Here is a 21,616-nt window from a genome sequence, read left to right as displayed (position 1 = left end):
AGGAGTATATCCCTCCATACAAACCTTTACCAAATGAAGTATCTATCTAGCTTCTTCCCTATGTCTTCCTCCCATGCTCATCATCACCACAATATCTGAGTGCCTTACAAATGTTAAAAGATCCTCTAAGATCCTGTCATATCCTTGTTTTAGCATAAGTACGCTTTCCAATAACATTCACTGTTTGATACAATGATCTACAGAAAGAGCCAAGTAACATTTTGTGATAATAAACCTACCGTTGTGCCACTGACTGACTGAATTGCCAAAAATCCTGTCCCTTGGGGAGTGATGGGGCCTAAAACCAAAATTGAATAAAACAAATTATGATGTGTTTGGCTAACCAAAAACTGGCTACTGTTTAAAGGTAGTCTCAGAATGATGAAATAATATTAGTGTGTTTAGAATGATGTATTCTATATCCCCGACCAAAAAATATAAGACAGGTTAAACTAGCCATTCAGCACATTACTCACATAAGTAGTCCCACTTTGAAGTGAATGGAATTACTTGTGAGAGTGAAGTAATTCCCATGAGCAAGTGTTTGCAGGACTGGGCCCATAACATGCTCTCTCTTTCTGGACATATAGTCACCAGCTCCTCCTTGATGCAATATCCCAGCAGGCTGATCAGAATTTGACAGGAGCCCTGCATGAAGGAGTTAGATAGTTCTCTCTTGACCTCCCTTCTCTCTCTTAACCATACTGCACATTTGCTAATTCTTAGTATTATTTTATATCCTGTGGGGAATAAACATTTGTTTTAAGTGATTCTTCCTTTCCCCAAAGTTATCATCTGGTTATTTGTATAGGAAATTCTTAATGCCTCCTCTATGGTTAGGGAGTTTTGCAGTTTACCAAATGGTTGTAGATTGTAAATCTAAGTAATCCTTACCCCAAAACGTTGCTCCACAATGCATATGTTGTGGTGAATACTTAAGAAGCCTATGACGCCCGTTATGATCTTCAATGTAGTACATAGGGATAGTCTGAAATCGCCTCCACCCCAAGGAGAAGATTATAGGGTCCCGTGTTTTAAGTATCTTCTTATACCAACGATGTTTTTTCAGACGTAACTAGTTAAAAGAAAAGAGTAACAATATTAAAAGCACAGCATTAGCCCTAATATCAGTGATTATTGAAGCAATTTCCATCCTTCCTAAATGCTTGTTTAACCACCAAAGAACTTTATTTTTTTAAAACATGTCTATTCATGATGGTCAGAGTGACTTAAACCAAGATAGCTGGCATTTCATCTATTTAAAAATACAATACACACACAGATTACATATATACACACACATCTATCTATCCCTTTTCCCAAACCTTTGATTATAATTTGCCTTATTTAGATTTTGTCTACACTAGCACTTTTGTCGGTAAAACTTTTGTTGGTCAAGGGGGTGAAAAAACACCCCACCGAGCGACAAAAATTTCACTGACAAAAGCACTGGTGTGTACAGCGCTCCATCAACGGGAGATGCTCTCCCACCTACCTGGCTACCGCTGCCCATCAGGGGTGGTTTAATTATGTCAGCAGAAGAGTTCTCTCCCTCTGGTATAGAGCAGCTACACGGGAGACCTTACAGCTGCCACTGTAAGGTCTGTAGCGTAGACAAAACCTTAGATTATAGACCCTAGGGAACAGCAAATGTGTTTGCATGAGCTTGTTCAGCAACTAGGGCAATGGGGGGAGGGGGCTCTTTGTGCTAATGTAATACAAATACCAAAATAACAGTAATACTGGTTTTCCTTCTGACCATCAAACCAGTATTAAAACAGGATACCAGCCAAGTTACAATCTCAAACATTGGACTTTTAAATTAACCATGCCGAAAGCTCTTTCTTTTTTCAGCATAAGGACCTTCAGATGAAGGATCTATCTCAAATTTTTTTTTTAAGCTATGAATTACATTTGCCAAATAGGAAATAAAAACAAACAGAAATACCATGCCTACTGAAACACAGCTGTACCACTATCACAGCACACAAAGCTTTGGCTCCATACCTGTACATATCCCACATTTCCTTCGCTGTTACCTAAACCACCCAAGATGATTGGATAGTGAGGGTCAAAATTAAGCACAAATTCACATGGGATATTCTCAATCTCTATTCGAACATACATCCCAGGGCGGAAGCCCTCGTACTGAACTCTGGATTCATCATCCTGGTCTTCAAATTCAGCCCGATTAAGCTATGTGAGAAAGATGGAGAGGAAAAGTTTTAATGGGTAGAAAATGGAACATGAAAAATCACGTATGAACAAGGCTTGTGCAGAAGGTTTCAGTTTTACTTGAAAAGCAAATTAACACTAATTTATATGGTATCTGTCTGGATGGCCCTAATAGTTCTAGTAATGGACTTCAGAGTAACAGATGTCTGTCACCACAGATCCTTTCCTTTGCAGCTCCCTCTAGGGAACAGGGGATCCAGCTTTACATAGGAAAGTCAAACACATCTGGACAAGCTGCTCTACCCTGAGTACAGTGCCCAGAAGAAACAAGTGACTTTCTGGACAGATCCTTAGAATACTGAATTTAGGGTAAAATTTCAAAAAGTGCCTAAATAACAAAAAGCACTTGGAGGAGAGGAAGGTGATCAGGAACAGTCAACATGGATTCACTAAGGGAAAGTCATGCCTGACCAACCTGACTGACTTCTATGATGAGATAACTGGCTCTATGGATATGGGGAAAGTAGTGGACGTAATATATCTTGACATTAGTGAAGCTTTTGATACGGGTTCACACAGTATTCTTGCCAGCAAGTTAAAAAAGTATGGATTGGATGAATGAACTATAAGGTCGATAGAAAGCTGGCTAGATTGTCGGGCTCAACAGGTTGCAATCAACGGGTCAATGTCTAGTTGGCAGCCAGTATCAAGCGGAGTGCCCCAGGGATCGGCCCTGGGGCTGGTTTTGTTCAACATCTTTATGAATGATCTGGATGATGGGTTGGATTGCACCCTCAGCAAATTCACAGATTACACTAAGCTGGGGGGAGTAGTAGATATGCTGGAGGGTAGGGATAGGGTCCAGAGTGACCTAGACAAATTGGAGGATTGGGCCAAAATAAATCTGATGAGATTCAACAAGGACAAGTGCCGAGTCCTGCACTTAGTAAGGAAGAATCCCATGCATTGCTACAGGCTGGGGACTGACTGGCTAAGCAGCAGTTCTGCAGAAAAGGACCTGGCGATTACAGTGGATAAGAAGCTGGATATGAGTCAGCAGTGTGCCCTTGTTGCCAAGAAGGCTAATGGCATATTGGTCTGCATTAGTAGGAGCACTGCCAGCAGATCGAGGGAAGTGACTATTTCCCTCTGTTGGCACTGGTGAGGCCACATCTGGAGTACTGCATCCAGTTTTGGGCCCCCCACTACAGAAAGGATGTGGACAAATTGGAGAGAGCCCAGTGGAGGGCAATTAAAATAATCAAGGGGCTGGGGCACATGACTTATGAGGAGAGGCTGAGGGAACTGGGCTTGTTTAGTCTGCAGAAGAGAAGAGAGGATCTGATAGCAGCCTTCAACTACCTGAAGGGGGGTTCCAAAGAGGATGGAGCTCAGCTGTTCTCAGTGGTGGCAGATGACAGAACAAGAAGCAATGGTCTCAAGTTGCAGGGGGGGAGATCTAGGTTAGATGTTAGGAAACACTATTTTACTAGGAAGGCGGTGAAGCACTGGAATGGGTTACCTAGGGAGGTGGTGGAATCTCCTTCCTTAGAGGTTTTTAAGGCCCGGCTTGACACAGCCCTGGCTGGGATGATTTAGTTGGTGCTGGTCCTGCTTTGAGCAGGGGGTTGGACTAGAAGACCTCCTGAGGTCTCTTCCAACCCTAATCTTCTATAATTCTAAATGATCTGGCCACCATAATCAGTTTTGAAAATGGGATGTGAGCTCCTAAATCATCTAGGCACTTGTGCCCTAGAGGAGGGCCTGTCTCTATCTGTGAGATGCTATGTGTACCTAAGATTCTATATAATTAACAGAAGATCCTTGAAACTAATAGGAGGGTTCTTTCCCTCTGTTTTTGTACTGCTAGGAATTTCTATATTTTGCTATGCCATATTTTGCTATGCCGATTGTTCTGGATGCTGTTTGTGCAGATGTTGGAGTCTAACATATAGAATAAATCCGGTGGTTCAAGTACATTTCTGAAGTCTTTGGATTTCTCCAATATACTTGTCTCTCTCTCTCTCTCTCTCTCTCTGGCCTGTGTTGGCAATACACTGCTTGACGATCACTATAATAAATGTTTCCCTAACAGGCCTTAAGTGCAGGAGCTCTAAATTGGCTCATTCTTTTACTAGAGGAGGCTTGTTTACATTTTAAGTGTTCTTATGCAAGCACATTAGAACACAAGGTCTAGTTGTTTGGTACTTATGTCAGAGACTAATGCAAACTGGTATAGCTGAGTTAATGGCTAATCTGAGCAAGATTTTGTTAGATAAGAAGATGGTGTACACTGTAGGTCTCTTTTTTTTTTTTTTTAAATAACCTTACACTATGATATAAATCAGCAAGGTTCTTCAAAAAGATGTCAGTGCAATACAAAAAGCTACTGTATGAATCTACATTCAGGGTTTCATTTAACAACTAAACACTGCAGCAGAGTTACCAGTTCAAATTGTGTCTCAAATGTCTTTGAAAATTCTCATCACACATCTGGAACAGGGGTTCTCACATTTTTCAAGTGTGGAATACATTCTGATGTACATTTTGCCTTGTGGACACCTACTTGCTTGTGATGCCTTAATATCCATATGGCAACCACAGCAATTGCTTAAAAGAATAAGTAATTATTAGCAAAGAATTTTTGTATTTTTAGCTGTAGTCAGTGCAATAAAGATTTGATCTCTTTAAAGGTAAATCACGGACTACACTTGCTTTTAATTTAATATCCCCTTCCCAGATGATATTTCTTTCCATTGAACACACCTACCAGGTGACCAGCTAGCGCTCTGCAAACCGTCATTAAGTGCTCCACAGACCACAACTTGGGAACCCCTACACAGCTAACATTTACATGGTAGCTTTAGGTGAGTGCCATGTTTTAGTAGCAATAATGACTCAATAAGTCAATTAAAAGGAAGAGCTTCAAAAGACTTAGTATTTTGTTTTTTTAAAAATGGTAATGGAATCACACTATTCACCCATTAAAAACATCCCTTTAATGTATGGGGTTTTGCACATAAATGCTCAAAATCTATCAGTGGTTGCTGAATCTAAGGACTTGTCTATACTGGCACTTTACAGCGCTGCAACTTTCTCGCTCAGGGTGTGAAAAAACACCCTCCTGAGCGTTGCAAGTTTCAGCACTGTAAAGTGCCAGTGTCGACAATGCACCAGCACTGGGAGCTGAGCTTAAAGTCACTCAAGTAAAGTCACCAGTGCTGGGAGCTAGTCCCCTGCTGGAGGTAATTTTTTTAGAGCACTGGGAGAGCTCTCTCCCAGTGCCAAGTTAAAGCACTGTCATGACAGTGCTTTAACGTTGCCAGTGAAGACGTGCCCTAAGAGTCCCCCAGAGAAAGAGTGTGTGGTACTTAAGAAGCTTCATAGTCAGACAAATAACCAAGCTGACAGCTTGTACCTGAGCTTGTTTCTGCATTTCCCCTTTGAGATCATCGAAGTATGTGGCATCCCCTTCATCATATTCAGCATCAAACATCTCCTTCAATTTGCGTTTCTTGTCCATGCGCTTGTTCTTCTCCTCTTCCTCTTCTGCTTTGGGTTCTTTTCCTTCTTTATCCTCTTCCTCTCCTTCACTTCCAGCCTAGCAAGAAAGAGAAGTTTGTCAAACAGCTTTTGAAAAGTTAGTTCACAAAATTCCTAGTCTGGCCAACATTTTATATATTACACCTACAGAACATGACCAAGGAACAACATAGGGCATGTTCTATACAACAGGCAGCACAGCTGCAGTGCTGCAGCTATACTACTGTAGCACCATAGTGTAGATGTTTCCTACACTGACGGAAGACAGTTTTCCATCAATGTAGGTCATCCACCTCCCTAAGCGGTGGCAGCTAAATCGAAAGAAGAGTTCTTGTATTGACCTTAACTGAATCTACAACAGTGGCTAGGTCACACACACCCGTGCGCCAAAGGTAGGTCAATCTAAATTTCAAGTGTAGACCACGGTCTATTTAATAATGCAAACGGTCAAACACAGCTTTTCATCCTAAAAAGAAACTATTTAATAATAAATCCACCATATGGAGAAGAACGTCTTCAAGAAGAAGTGGAAATGTGTTTCATGGTCTCTCATTCCTTTTGTCCTCATCAGAAAGCTTTTCAAACCAATATTAAAATAAATGGTATTTTTATTGCTATGGATTGCATTTCTAATATATGCCAAGAGTGCTTAAAGCTTGGAATTAATATAATTTTATCATGCTTAAATTAAAATAAACATATTAATAAAAAAGAATGTGTATGAGTGGCCCAGGACTTGAATAATACACGAGTGTTGCCCATCAGGAGTGAGGTACTGCGCCAGAGATGATGGACCGGGGGAAGTTTGGACATGAATAACATCTAGTTCAAGATGCTACCATTAGCAATAATTTCACAAGTAAGCAAAAAAATCTTAAAGTCACTCAAGTAAAAAAAAAAAAATAAAAATCTAAAATTTGCAATATTTTCTATATCTTCATCATCTGACCTAAATAAATTTGGTCTCTATTACTACAGATTAGCTCATGATTCCATTGTCAACTGAATTCATGTACTCTTCCAGAACACTGAATGCGCCTATACTTGAACTTCCTAACTTTTTATTTCCTGGTTTTCAGAGGTCTAGGGATAGGTACATTTAATGCTCTGGAAGGGTACAAGGCACTGCCAGTGAACCTTAATTCTCCACTAACAACGTTTTGGGGCAGTGAATTTTCCTTGTGTTTTTTTTTTTTAAGTAGGTGGTGATAAGGAAAGGACCATGATTGTGGGGGTGGGAAGGGCACAAGAAGGCTTCCTTGGAACCTTACTCCCACTCAGATACCAGCTGTGCCTGTCTCCTGTCCCTTCCAGTAGGACTGGAGAAGCCACGGGAAAAAGAGAGAAAATGGTGACTGATGGGCTATGAAGAGCACGTCTACCAGCAGGAGGCAGCAAAACAGAGTGCAGGGGCTCTGCACAATCCTCAGCAGCATTAGAGGGTGGCAGAGGTATGAAATGGTTCAGTCATCTCAGTGGGATGTTCTCAAATGAATAAGAACACCCCATGAAGATGAACAGAGGCTGATATGATAGTTCTTAGTGCTCCTGTCATAGACTGACCCATTCATCTTACAGTACCTTCTCCGCCCCCCTCTCTCAAAGTCTGTCTCAGTTCCTATTGTGGAATACCAATTTCCTAGACAATTTTACTTCAGAAGTAAATTTTAGAAAAATGTCATTACTGCAGTCAGCTCTTTATCTGAAATCAATCCTGAGCAGATGATACCAGTTTGGGAAGGATCAGAGCCATAGTTTGAGGCCCAAGTGTGTACAGAAAAAATTATAAGAACCGTAATAGTTTCATGTCATGCATTTTTTAAGGGAGCTGTATCTCGGAAACCCCTTGTTCAAACAACCTCAAATTAGAACCACTAATCCTACCCTGGACACAGCATGAGGCACAGTAATTTGCAAATAAGTATGTAGAATTCAGAGTATTTAGAAAAATCACATTTTAAACAATAAACTAATCTGATTGTTACCCATCGTGGAGCTATTGCCTCACTATAATAGCAAGGTGCATTTCCCAGTATCTCTCTCTATATTGCTCAACAAAGACCTACTTAGGCAGTTTTAAACAGAAGGATAAAATTAAGCAAAGAACAAATTAGACTGAATATCAGAAAAATATATATTATAACGGTGAGATATATGAGACAGTGGAATAGTCCCTCCAGAGAAATGGTGGAAGCCCATTGTTTGAAGTCACCAGAGAATATACTGCAGGGAACAATCCTGTACCAGTCAGGGTTAGGTGGGCAAAATAGAAATTGGAATGGGAAAAAAAACAAACAAACAAACAAACAAACAAAGCCACACACACTATGATTCCATGAAAGATCAAACACTGGGTGAAATTCATCCACCTGGGGCTAGCACAAGGCCTCATCGCCAATTAGGTGCTAAATTAGCCCTCAAAAAAGGGCTGGCTTTCTGTAAAAAGGGAGCATTTCAAGTGTAGACAAGCCCATAGACTAGGGTATATTACATAGCAGCATTTAACACTACAGCATAAATTCACTTTGACATCTTTTGTCTGTGATCACGCTGATCTTCCATTTGTTTTCCGCTATTTTATGAAACTACTTAGGAAAAGATTACATGAAAATACAAGGTATTAGCAGTCAGGATTATGTTTGATTTGTACCATCCATCACCCACAAACTTGATTTTTCAGACCCGGCAAGTTGATTAAGCCTGCCCTCTACTGTTAACTATGGTAAATTGATTTCTGTTCACCCACAATTATGAGCTCCATGTAAGGAATAATATAGTTTATTTGATCCCCTGAAATTAAAGGCACATCTGATCCTAATGAAAATAAAAGAAAGGAGACTGTATCTATTTCATTCCAGTCCCTCAGATACCAAAATGTTCTCTTCATTACAACAGCCTTGTTTCTACTTATTTATGAGCGACTTTCCAGTTGGGCTACGAAGCTGAAGGATGTTCTAAACTGACCAACCCACCATGCAGTGAAACACACATTAAATGTGAGCAGTTGATGAACAATCAAGCTAGAGATCATACCTCATCTCCTTCTGCTGCTGATTTTCCTTTGTGCACAGCCCCTGTTTCAAGGTCTTCAAAATCACCATACAGTTCTTCTGTAAATAAGGCAGCCAAGAAATCCGTAAGTTAGCAACATCTTTGCACTGCTCTGTAACACTTCTAAGCCCTTTGTTATTTTGTGCATATTTATTTCTCACTAATACTTCACATTTTGGCTGCTGTACAGATTTATCACATTTTCTTCCCACCACTTTTCCACATTCTGTAGAAAGTGAGCGGCAGCCCAGCTTTTCAGTAGCTCTTCCTTTTTCCTTTCGGAAATGCACCATCAGCAACCTTCTTCACACATCTCCAGCTCCTCAAAATTCAAGTGAAGTTCTGGTAAAACCCACAGGCCTTGCCTCCCTACATCTCTCAAAGTGAAAGCCACACAATTGGAAAGAGTGAAACAATTCTTAATTCTGACAGCACCCTATTGACAAAGTGTTTAATATCTGCTTAAACACTGCCCGCTAAGTTATCAGCAGAGCAACCTGAGCCTCCAGCTTCCATCAAGATGTGGAGGCAGAGACTGCAGGGAGAGTAAAAATCTAAAACGGATCCAGTAATTTCAAAAAGGTTTTAAAAAATGGAAGTTTGCTCTACAAAAGTTATCAATAGTCAAACAGTTTGCTTTGGAGATAATATAATCATATTGGATAATTTATGGAGAGACTGTTTTTAATTTCAAACACTGAAATCCCAACTTTTCAGCAAGGCAAAGAGAGAAGACTTACTTTCTGTAAATAGGATTTCTGTTCATTTCAATCCCATCTGTTCAAAAGGAACAGCTACGCTCACCTACAAAACTGAAAGCCAATTATCTCTAAGTGTAAGCCAACCAGCCTTGAGTGGGAATTCTATTTTCTATTCTATATGATAGACAGATTCTATATGCAAAGAGTGTAAATTGTTCCCTATCTCAGTCTGCTATTTCTCTCCTATTTGTGCACAGACTGATACCAGCTACAGTAATAAAATCAGTTAATGATTGCATAGTGCTTCAAATATGTAAAACAGGTAAGAGAACTTGGCAAGGGTGTTACTAATGTAAAATGTTTTTAAATACATAACAGAGTTTTGGGTTAAATATTAAGTTACAGCATTCACTAGAAGTTCTTCCTCCGTTACTCATATTCTAAGAGCATCAAACCTACCATCTTCCTTCAGCAGTTTTGCTGCATCTTTATCTGCTTCCCACTTTCCTGTTACAAAGCAGTCTCGAATACTGTTCATAACCTGTAAAATGAAAGTGTTACTTGTACACTTCTCATGACTACAAAGCACTTCAACAGCTGACACACTTCATCTGTAATACTTGTTCTGGCTTAGAGAGATGGCTTGCTCTCTGCCCATTTGCTATCTCAGGGGTGGGCAAACTATGGCCCGGGGGCCGCATCCGGCCCTTCAGACATTTTAATCTGGCCCTTGAGTTCCCACCGGGTAGGGGGGTCCGGGCCTTGCCCTGCTCTGGCAGGGGACTTGCCCTGCTCTGTGGCTCTGTGTGGCTCCTGGAAGCAGCGGCATGTCCCCCAACCAGATCCTACACTTAGGAGCAGCCAGGGGGCTCCGCACACTGCCTCTGCCACAAGCACCGCACCTAGCCCGCCGCCGCCGCATAGGAGCCGGAAGGGGGACATGCCGCTGCTTCCCGGAACTGCTTGTGGTTAGTGCCACCTGGAGCCTGCACCCCGGACCCCCTCCCATGCCCCAACTCTGATCCCCCTCCCACCCTCTGAACCCCTCGGTCTCAGCCCAGACCACCCTCCTGTACCCCCAACCCCTCATACCCAGCCCCACCCCAGAGCCCGCACCCCCAGTTAGAGCCCTCATCCCCTCCTGCACTCCAACCCTGCAATTTCGTGAGCATTCCTGGCCCGCCATACCATTTCCATATCCAGCTGTGGCCCTCGGGCGAAAAAGTTTTCCCACCCCTGTACTATCCACATCATAACACAACTATCAAAACTGTCTTCCTTGCTGGCAACCTCCACACAGAGGTGGAGGAGACTGAATTAACCTCTCCCTACCCCCAGAAATCATCCTGCCAGAAAAATGCAAAAGCTCATTAGCGTGAGTCAGCACAGAAGTTTACAGTGATAACGCCACTGGGGTAACCATTTAGTGAATAAATAAGATGACATCAGTCATCACAGCAATCCATCCAGCATCTTTCACTAGTAAGTAAACTTAAAGCTTTAACTTCCCCTTCCTATTTAAAAGCAAAAAACCTAAGATGCTGTTTGTGTGTAAAAGTCTCTGGTGAGGATAAAGAGGAGATGAGAATTTCTGAAGAAGACACAAAGGCAGAACTGTCTGTAATTCATATGGGTTAGCTTCATGTCTCCATGTCATATCAGCAGTTCTTTATTAGGGAAATTCAAGACTGGTGTAAGTGGATACATACTGGACGTGCTCCTAACAGTACAGGATGTAAGAGCTGTCTCTCCAAAAGCAGTACCTCATCTAAATCCCAATCCTGGGGGGTTTCCACTGGAAATTTGGAGCAGTCAAGGGCATTAGCCTTTTGTTTGGATTCTTTGTCAGGACGGCTGACGTGGAACAGCCCTCCGAGCTCTTCATCAGCATCATCATCTTCATCGGCATCCTCAGCCACTAAATAAAATGCCATAGTTAAAAGCATCATCTACAAATTATATGTATTTATTAGATTAATCAAAAACTTCTCTTGCTCCATACATCTTTGAATGTCTGATGTAGTTTGAGGAAAGAGGAATTAAATCATAGAAGGGGTGCATTATTAAGGAGACCAGTGTTCCAGCTTGTATTAAGAAAGCAGAAAAACGAATACATTGTTTGATTCCCTTATAGAGAAAGCAGCAGCAGGTGAATTATTCTATATTGAGATCAGAACCCAAAGGCAGGTCTTTATTTGGAGAGCTAATTAGATGGGACATAACTGTGGAAAAAATATATTCCACATGTAAAATTTCACATACTTTAACAGAAAAATCAGGTGCCTTGTGAATGACTGGATTTATCTGAAAAAACTGTTCTTCAGTTAAGCAATTGTGATGTCTTTGTTCAACACCATATGTAACACAAAATTAACAAAACAAACCAAAACCCAACCTATTAGAAAAATGCTGTTTATTTCTCCAAAACCAAATCCCATTTGTTTTGTACCAGTCTGCAAACTGCTAATACTGGGTTTGTGAATTTATTGGCAATTTCTTAGGGCACTATACTGCAAATCTTAGTATGCAGAACTCCCAGTAACATCAACAGGAGTTGTACATGTTGAGGGGCCAGTCTCTTGCTTGGAAATGTATCAGTTTATGAATTAAACAGGGTGAATACATCATGTAAATGACAGCTTTATCTTCACTTTAAACTAACTGCCAATTCTTGACAAATTATCATCATTATCTTCAAAAATACACTTTATAACAGACATCATAAATTTAACTTCATTCATATTCTGAATGAACACTTTCCTCACCTTTCAAGGAAGGCTTGGTTAATTTTAGACAAAATTCATTGAGGACAACAAAAATCTCACCTGACTAGACAGATCACAAATAATCAGTTACCAAACTAGGTGGTACATGCACAACATCTACTACTAGATTTTTTTTTTGTTTTTAAAAAGCTGAGCTTAAATGTTTTGGGAAAATACTATATACCAAAGGGAACTTAACGCTCTTTCTATCCACCTGGAAAAATATTGCTGTATCTTAAAAAGGAAGGACCCAACAAATATATGTTTAGCAAGCCTCTGGATGAATACTAGGTTAAACTAGCCTAAGATATGTTTAATTAGGAGAATAAAATTCTCTTTCTTGGGGGTATATAGGAAAACTAAATGTGAATTGTTACCAATAAGGAGAGTTAAATCCATTATTTCCTCGTGCACCCATGGAAGAGTAGACTCCAAAGGCTATGGCTAACTAATATGGCTATGATTAAAAGGCTATACAGGGATCAGAGCAATAGCATCATGATGCTAGGAGAGAAACTTACACTTATACACATGGGATTTTTTACCTGTTCCATAAACCAGTTTGCGAAGGTTGGGAGCCGACTGTTGTTGTCTCAGAAAAGCCTCGGCTGCCTTTTGGGTAAGGTCTTCCTTCCACTTAAGTGCACCTGAAAGCAGGGGGGGAGGAGAACACTGTAAATTCCTTCCTCTGCTGGCAATGTATTAGACTAAGGGACCATCTGCACTAGGGAGAAAACTTAAATAGGGAGTCATTTACAATACACTTAAAATTGGTAGATAACGAGGCTAAAGTCCTAATCCTATGTGACACAGATATACATGGTTGGCTCGAATTGTTCATCCTGTATTGTAACATGCTTCTGTGATTTGGTTTGTGATTAGGAACCATCTATACTGCAAAACCAACCAAATCTAACACGCTCCTGTGATTTGGTTTGTTTTGGAGTGCAGATGATTCCTAACTTTTGAAGGAATAAAAGGGTAAAAGAAAGATTAAGACCAGAACCTGCAGACTAAACTAGACTATTTTCATCATCATAAATTCACCACTGACACGGATTACATCTGTTAATAAAATCACTGAAAGGTGGTTTACCTTTTCCAAATACAATACAGAAGTTTCACTTTTTTGAAAACTTACCACAGTAAAGATAACAATTGTGCATGTCTTTAGGGCCTTTGATCAGAGAACTCTATAAAAGCTAGGTATTATCAATTTTACTGTCTGGGAAACTAAGGCTTAAGCAGACAATCAATGGCTTACAAAGGAATATAACCCAGGTCTCCTGAGATGCTGTTTCCTGCTCTAGCTACTGGACAACACTGCTTCCCAAGGGGAAAAAAAAAGAGACTGCCTCCAGCAATGAACATGTCAAATGCACAATAAAGGAAAATGAGAAATTGAAAATGTACCTGCTGTGTCTGCAGAAAAGTCATTTTCTTCTCCATACTCCTCTTCCTCTTTCAGTAGATTTTCAATATCATCATCACCATCCTTATCTTCTACAGCCTTCAATTCAGCCCATTCAACACCATCTACATTCTTCTCTGGAGCACTCTGAATCCCTTTCCTATCTGACTCTTCAGCTTCTGAGTCATCATTTAATCCTTCCTCTTCCTCCTCTTCCAGGGAGGATCCTTCAGCCTCAGATTCAGATGCCTCTTCAGCTGTGCAGTTTCCAGAATCTGTAGTGGGAACCACTTTTTTACCCAAGCGGTGATCTAGGTTATGATTCTCTCTTCGTTCTTTATCTTCCCTGCTTAATTCACAGGGTGTGAATTTACTTATTTGTCTGCTCGAAGATTCAGAATCACTGTCTGAACTTTCCTTTTCGTCACTCTCTTGTTCATCTCCATGGTCTTCTGCCTCTTCCTTGCTTTCATCAAGGTCAGCTTCCCCTTCTTCCCCTGAACTCATCTCAAGATCATCATCACTATCAGCAAATGCTGGCAGTTCCACTGCAGCTTCTTCTGTAGTCTCCTCTCTTTTCATACGCTTGGCACTCCTGAGACCTAGCTCTTGCCCTGGTACCTCTTTGTCACTTTCTCCCTCATCATCACCACCATCTTCACTTCCATCCATCTCGTCCTCAGACATTTCTTCATCTTGACCCTCCTCTTCATCACTTGCTCCGTTATCATTTTCTTCTTCAAACACTGCCTTCCGACGTACTCTCCCAGTCTTCAAATCAATTTGCTTCTCTTCTTTTGGCATCACAAATCTGCTTTCCCAATGGAGAACAAGATAAAAAAAAATGCAGTTGGCTTTAATTAAACATCTGATGTCACAAACAAATACTGAAGAACATTTTGGTGGTGTGACCTCAACAGCAGAAGCATGGTTACCTGTGCCATTGAAACAAGTAGCAACACTGTCTGACTTAAAGAAAGCTCTTAGTTCAAGAAGCCTCATTGTGGTAATATCACAACTAAATTAGCGATTCTTCACTGTTATCCACTAGTTTAGACTGAATGCCTGCACTAAAGTTGTTTGGGTTTTTTTTTTACTGAAGATTACGATTGCCATGCTCCCAGGACCCTCACAAAAACCAAAAATGTATCACATGTTGCTATGCCAGTGAATTTTTTTTTTTTTAAAGGAAGGAAAAATGTACTGTGTTCAATGGTGATGGAGTTTCAATCCTTTCTAACTTGGGGATAAATACTGTTTTAAACGGAGAAATAAATGACCAAAAAAACCTATTGTTGTATGCAATGCTGTTGTAGCCATGTCCGTCCCAGGATATTAGACAGAAAAGGTGGGTGAGGTAATAGCTTTGATTGGACTAACTTCTGTTGGTGAGAGATGCTTTAAAGCTTAGGCAGTCTACCCTACACACTTTACTCTTGGGGGAAATCTGCATCAAAAAATTAAAAATTCTGTGCACAATATTTTAAAATTCTGCATATTTTATTTGTCAAAATACCACAATATAATCACACCAGTTTCAATTATTTTGGCAATTTATTTCAAAATATCTGTCAGCAACTATATCTGTAACAGACAACAAAAAAGACTGAGGAAATGTTGCACTGCTGAGGCTCCTGCATTCAGCTCCAGAAAAAGTAAGCATTTTGATGATAATCACAACGGAAAAAAAATTAGTTCTGCAGGGAACATTAATTCTGTGCAAATTCTGCATTGGGGAGTGGCAAAGAATTCCAGCAGGGGTAACACTTACTTTGGTGTAATGTCACCACTCGGGAGTGTGAAAAATCCACAACCATGAGTGACCTAGTTATACTAACCTTACACACACACACACACACACACACACACACAGAGAAAGAGAATCTCTCACTGACATAACTTCCATCTCTTGCAGCTCTCAGACAGCACTCCACTGTCGGCTTAGAGTGTCTTCATCAAAGCACTGCATCGGTGCAGCTGCCCCGATGCAGCATTTATAGTGTAGACCTGCCCTTATACAGAGTTGGTCTAACTAAGTCACTCAAGGGTGTGGATTATTAGACGTAAGTTTTACAAAAGTAATTTTGTAGTGTAGACCAGGGCTCAGAGTGTCACAGCTAAAGACAAGATGGAACAGATTATTTAGCATAAGTACACCTCTACCCTGATAGAACGCTGTCCTCGGGAGCCAAAAAATCTTACCATGTTATAGGTGAAACTGTGTTATATTAAACTTGCTTTGATCTGCCAGAGCACGCAGTCCCACCCCCCCGTAGCGCTGCTTTACCGTGTTATATCTGAATTCGTATTATATTAGGTCGTGTTATATCGGGGTAGAGGTGTAGTTAACTCATATTTCAAGGGACTATTCAAGGTGAACACTCCTCCAGTTATAAGAAGAAACGGGGAAGGATCTACCGGGGGGGGGGTGGGGAGGGCAGAATACAGGGTAGCAGGTTATAGATTGTTGTAAGAAGCCTTAAAATCCAGTGTGTCTATTCAGTCCATGAGTTTTAGAGTCTAGCAAGACACTAAAAATCCAAGTTCATCATCAGAAGCAAGCTCCCCTTAGACCAGGATACAACTCAAAGCAGCACCAGACCCTGCCAGAACAATAGATGCAAAACCTGCAAACATATTTCCATTGCTACAATGATCAACACCAAGCACAACACACTTTTCAAGATCCCTGGGCCTACACATGCCTATCACAATATGTGATGTACCTCATCCAGTGAATTAAATGCCACAATAGGAACCGTGTCAGGGTGAAACCAGACAATTACTATGCTTTCAAATGAACTCACACAGGAAAATGGTGGAAGACAAAAACACTACATCACCTGTGAACACTCTTTATCTGACCTATCAGTCACAACACTTTCAAAAGGCGAGTCTGGGAGCATAACTTTGCTAGACACTAAACATCACGGACTGAAGAGAGAGACTGGATGTATGGCTTTTTACAATAATCTCCAACCCACTAGCAACCCCCTATATTGCTGCTTTCCCACCTTCCTTTCCTCCCTACCAGAAGGGTGTTAACAGGCCACTTCTTCTTGAACAGTCCCTTGAAATGTGTGTTAACTACTTACCCTACACAATCTGTTCTACCTTGTATTTAGCTGTGACACTCTGAGCCCTGGGCCTAAACTCTACCCCTGAGCAGTGTAGTTACACTGACCTAAGTGCCGGTATGGATAGCGCTATCTCGGTGGGAGAGCTTCGCCCATCGGCACAGTGCGTCTTCACCAGACACAATGCAGCTGTACATGTGACATGCCCTAAGCCAACAGGAGAAGCTCTCTCGTCAGCTTAGAATGTCTTCATTAAAGCACTAGAGTGGCGCAGCTGCATCAAAGCAGCATTTTAAGTGTAGACCTGCCCTGAATACGTTTCCCAGACCTTGTTTGCAAGTTTGTCTCTCCCACCAACAGAGGTTGGTTAAATAACAGATATCATCTCTCCCACCTTGTCTCTAAACACAAAACAAAAAAAACTGATCACACACATCACAGACAGGTATCAGGCATCTGCAGCTATGTAGAAATTACATCCTAAAAACTTCATTAAAAGAAAACAGAGGTACTAAAGGATCTCTTTATGAAATGTTAAGACTTTTTTTTTTTAAAACAGGATCAAGACGTTTTTCCCCTTAATCTTCTCAGAAACTGCTTAGCTGTTTAAGCAAAAGTTTAAAATAAAATAATAAATAATAATAATAATAATAATGTCGAAGATGGACATCCAGCATGGAAAATTTCAGCCTGAACAGTTAAATAGAGTTATAAGCAACAGAAAACAGTCTTATAATGGGAAGTGGTAAGCAATCTATCTGTAGGGTGGTATTACTGACTTCTATAATTATACTCCTGCAGCAGATTCTGAACACCACTTTGAAGTCCGCAATCCCAGAGTTGCTCACACAAAGACCAATGATATTTACAACGATGATTACTTATCTTCCAGGAGAAACAACACTAACCAGAGAAAGTGCAAATAAAGCTTGGATTTATTTTCCTCTTAAGACCTGACAAAAGAAGAACCTTGTACTGATTATTCCATTCTGAAAAGTTAATACCTAATGGATAATCATAATTTAGTGTGCCCAAAAATAGAAATGTCCAAGAAAAAAGGAAAACTAGATGTCTAAAGGTGAAAGCAAATATACCCCTGTCCTACAATTATTTCTCCTACAAACATCCATGTCCACATCCTAAGCATCCTTACTCCCATAACCACCTATTTTTTAGTTGAGGTTGAATTATGTTTTCCATGTTTAGGGGAGGACTGCTACAGAAAAGAGTAGGAAACTCTGCAACCGTGCTTTTTAACTCCGAAGACTAGTTCAAACCCTGATAAAATCACTACTGAAAGTAAGTGTGATTATCTCATCTTAATCCGGTTCTAATGGAAGTGTGGGAACAGAGTCATGAAGTTTAAACAGGTCTGCTTTAAGTTTCAGAGCTCCGTATTCCTGTTTCTCTTCTACAATAAACCTCTCCCAAACTCTTTCTGTGCATCTGCCATGCAAGCAAGCCACAAACCTTTAATATCAGCCCACTGAAACAGCTATTAACTAAGCTATACAAGTGGCCAAAGCTGTTGCCTGTATTATGCCTCTTCTAGTCAAGTCGTTCAGTCTCCCACTGCTTGGTAAAATTCAAAAAACTTACTCTTGGTTTTCCACATCTTCTGAACCTAATGGTTTGGAGTCCATGAAAAGAGAGACTTTGCTTGAAGCCATCTTAACATCGATGGTGGAATGTGTGGAGATGAGGCTCTGGACTAGTTCATGATTTGGTCTCACTTCTTCCTGACAAACCAAAATATTTTTTTTTCTGTTTAACAGATCAATCATGCAAATGTCTATTGAACAATCAACAAATTGTTAAAACTGCCTAAAAATGAGCAACAGGAACAGACTCAATATTAAACCATGCAAATTACAGAGATGGGCTCCTTACCAGTGTGTAACAAACATATTGTGCATTTAGTATTATTTTAACTCATGCACCATAATATTTGAAATGGTCTGAGTACAAGACACAGAAAAAGTTCACGCTCTGCCTCAGAAATACAACCACTCTCCCTCAATTTCCCCACCTGCAAAACGAGACTAAATACATGGGCCCTGCTCTCAGGGATGGCATGACACTTAGCTCATTACTCTTCAGATACTTTCCAAGCATTAACTATGTAAGTATTTATTATTAATTACTTCCTTAGTTGTTTTCCACAGCTTTTGAGAGAGGGAAATTGGGAAAAAAACAAACAAAAACTATTTTGTTTCTCAATCACTGTAGAAAGAAAGGTTGTTAAATAAGATATTTAAGGATAAGGATATGTTTACATATCATTTGGGTCGATGATGTTTCTTTAAAAAAAAAAATTTACCAAAACTAAACAGTTTCCAAGCACCATTGCTTTGCCTCTTTAGGCAGAAACTATATTCTACTGGAGAACAGAGAACTGAAACAAACAGACTTTCTCCTTACCTCTTCATCTTGATGAGCATGACTTCCACCAAGGTCAATATAAACAGCATCTTTGTCATACACTACACCTCCAACTCCTGACAGTGGGGCATAAATAAGTTTATCCTTTTCATTTAAGGAACGCTTCTTCTGCTGTTCAGGAAGCGCACAGGGGTCTGGCAGGAAACTCACATCACTCACAGGAAAGTCCCCTACACCTGGGGTGAGGGACAAGGAAGAAAAGGATTTTGACAAAGCTCTGATTTAAAAAAAAACAAAAACAAAAACCGTGTACAATTCACCATAAAGAGGTAAAGGGGCTCTATTGCGGCATTCAGTGATTTAACATCAATGGTACACTGCATAGATAAACCACATGCAATACTTTTAAGACCTACCACTAAGTCTGGAAAACATTCTACAAGTTAATCAGCTAGTGGATTATAAATCATTGGCAACACACTCCTTTAAATATACACTTGCCTTCATTACTAACATCATCTCAGCATTGGTAAAAAGAAAATAACTTAAATCACTACGTTATTAATTAGTATTCATTTATTACACTACGTGATACTTTTCATTTTAAATAAGCCTAACTTACTTTTCACTATTGACACTACCTTTTTTACATTTCAATCATCCTAGAGATCTATACTGATCAATTTCATTTTCTGGTTTTCGATGCTAGTACATTGTTATTGTGTTTAGATTTAACACTGCAAGAAGATTTCTCAATTAAAAATTTTACAAAATATTAATATTAAAATATTAAACTACAGCATGGTGGTCTTTTACAGATGTAAACTATCCCTTTGACAGCAATAGCATTACAAGCTATTAATCAGCAAAATTATATTTTACCTGGCATGTGAATTTGGCTTTTGTTTTTTAGATATGCCCCTCTTAAGTAGCCATAAAGTGACACCTTTCTGTCACACTTTGGATTGACTCGAACATCTTCTGGGTTTGTCAAGTCTTCCATTCTAGTGAATATCAGAAGAGATATTAGAAATATATTATCTCAACTATCATCTTCCATAAAGAAAGTACTGAAGCAAATTGTTGCACTTGCTACATTAAACTATTATTGCAGCTTTATTTAAAAAAAAAATCAAACAGTGTATAATCTAATTATTTGAAATTTTCAGTGTTTGATAATAGGAACAGAATAAGTCATGTTAAAGTCATTTTTTTAAAATAAGATTCTTCTGTGTTGAATATTTTAGACGATAATTTTATTTTTAAATGTATAACATTTAATCTAATATTACACCTCTGAAAGATTAAATGTGTGTTCAGTTGGGGCATATCTCCTTTCTCTGGGGGCATAAAGGGAAAACAGCTGAGTCCGTTTCATTTTTGTTTATAGTCACTTTCTAGCCAATTTCACTTTTAGGCTTTCATGTACAATAATCGTAAGCAAACACCTAAAACTGGAACTGAAGATTTAGAGAATTTTTTTTTCTTTTCCCCAAATGTGCTCTGTGCATTTCAGAGAACTTTGTGTATCATCTTTCTAAGTGCTCCTCTGACCACATCACTTGAGCATTGCCCCTGTATTTAAAAGCAAAAAACAGAATGTCTGGTTTTTTACGTCTCTCCCAAATTGCAAGAAAAATAATCTGATCAGTTCATAGGTTTTTTCCCCATTCATTTATGCATGAATGGGACTTTGAAAGAAGAAAGGTTGTTTTGTTTTGTTTTTTTTATTGATTTTGGTTAATCTCTTCCAAGAGCAAGCAAGGTCCAGATCCTCTGAAAGTTGAGTCTTCAGAACTCACAAGCTTCCCCTCCCCATTTTGGTAGACAGATTCATTGTTCCAATGGAACCTAGCTGCTGTGTGAGATCATGGCCACAGAATGAGAGACAATCTCTCAGGTGGCTAGTGCCAATCACATGGAGACCTTTGAAATTCAGGATAGAGACCTTGAAGTAGACTCCGTATTCAATGGGGAGCCATTCCAGTGATTAGAGAGATCAGAGTGATATGTTCACTGTCTGCTGCTAAGCTATTGGGATGCCGTGCTTTCAGAGAAGTTCAATATAATCAAGCAGCAATTTTGTTTAAATGTTTTATGGACAGTGTTCAAGTATCCTGAAACATTCTAAATACACATTTGGTACCTCATCCTACAAGTCTTTTAACAAATCAAACTTACACGGAAGTCAATAGATAAGTTTACCACTGACTTAAGTGGCCTCAGCTCCACGAAAGTCAGATTGCAAATTATTATAACTGATTTTTTAAATCAGTGGGGTCGCATTCATTTTGGTCAACAAATACTATGCACCAGCTGCCACAGTAATTGATAATTCCATAAAATTCTAGCTAGACAATAAATTGGTCATTTGCATGCCCAGTTACATAACTGTGCTATTAAAATCAGAAGTGTACAGGGACAGAATTACACCATTCCCTCATACTGACATGAGTGGAGCTGCGTGGCTAAACTTACATGCACAGGATTGAAAATACACCTCTTACACCA

At 39.8% G+C, this 21,616-nt stretch overlaps 1 protein-coding gene across 3 annotated transcripts in view; it reads right to left on the bottom strand.

Annotated features, from left to right (window-relative positions):
* BMS1 (BMS1 ribosome biogenesis factor) overlaps window positions 1-21,616 on the bottom strand; it is a 40,360-nt gene that overhangs the window by 7,032 nt on the left and 11,712 nt on the right. For 2 of the 3 annotated variants that reach the window (XM_045024646.1, XM_045024647.1), the window contains exons 7-18: window positions 19,988-20,109; window positions 19,145-19,341; window positions 18,323-18,462; window positions 13,649-14,460; window positions 12,781-12,882; window positions 11,234-11,388; window positions 9,930-10,011; window positions 8,752-8,828; window positions 5,594-5,776; window positions 2,008-2,196; window positions 895-1,075; window positions 240-298 (exon numbers count right to left, since the gene is read on the bottom strand). In XM_045024646.1, coding sequence (XP_044880581.1) covers window positions 240-298; window positions 895-1,075; window positions 2,008-2,196; window positions 5,594-5,776; window positions 8,752-8,828; window positions 9,930-10,011; window positions 11,234-11,388; window positions 12,781-12,882; window positions 13,649-14,460; window positions 18,323-18,462; window positions 19,145-19,341; window positions 19,988-20,109 — 2,299 coding nt within the window. The remainder of the gene's footprint in view (window positions 1-239; window positions 299-894; window positions 1,076-2,007; window positions 2,197-5,593; window positions 5,777-8,751; window positions 8,829-9,929; window positions 10,012-11,233; window positions 11,389-12,780; window positions 12,883-13,648; window positions 14,461-18,322; window positions 18,463-19,144; window positions 19,342-19,987; window positions 20,110-21,616) is intronic. The other variant, XM_045024648.1, reaches the window with a different exon arrangement.

Source organism: Mauremys mutica, chromosome 7, assembly GCF_020497125.1.
Source record: "Mauremys mutica isolate MM-2020 ecotype Southern chromosome 7, ASM2049712v1, whole genome shotgun sequence".
Lineage (NCBI taxonomy): Eukaryota > Metazoa > Chordata > Testudines > Geoemydidae > Mauremys > Mauremys mutica.
This window is presented reverse-complemented; position numbering and strand designations above follow the sequence as displayed.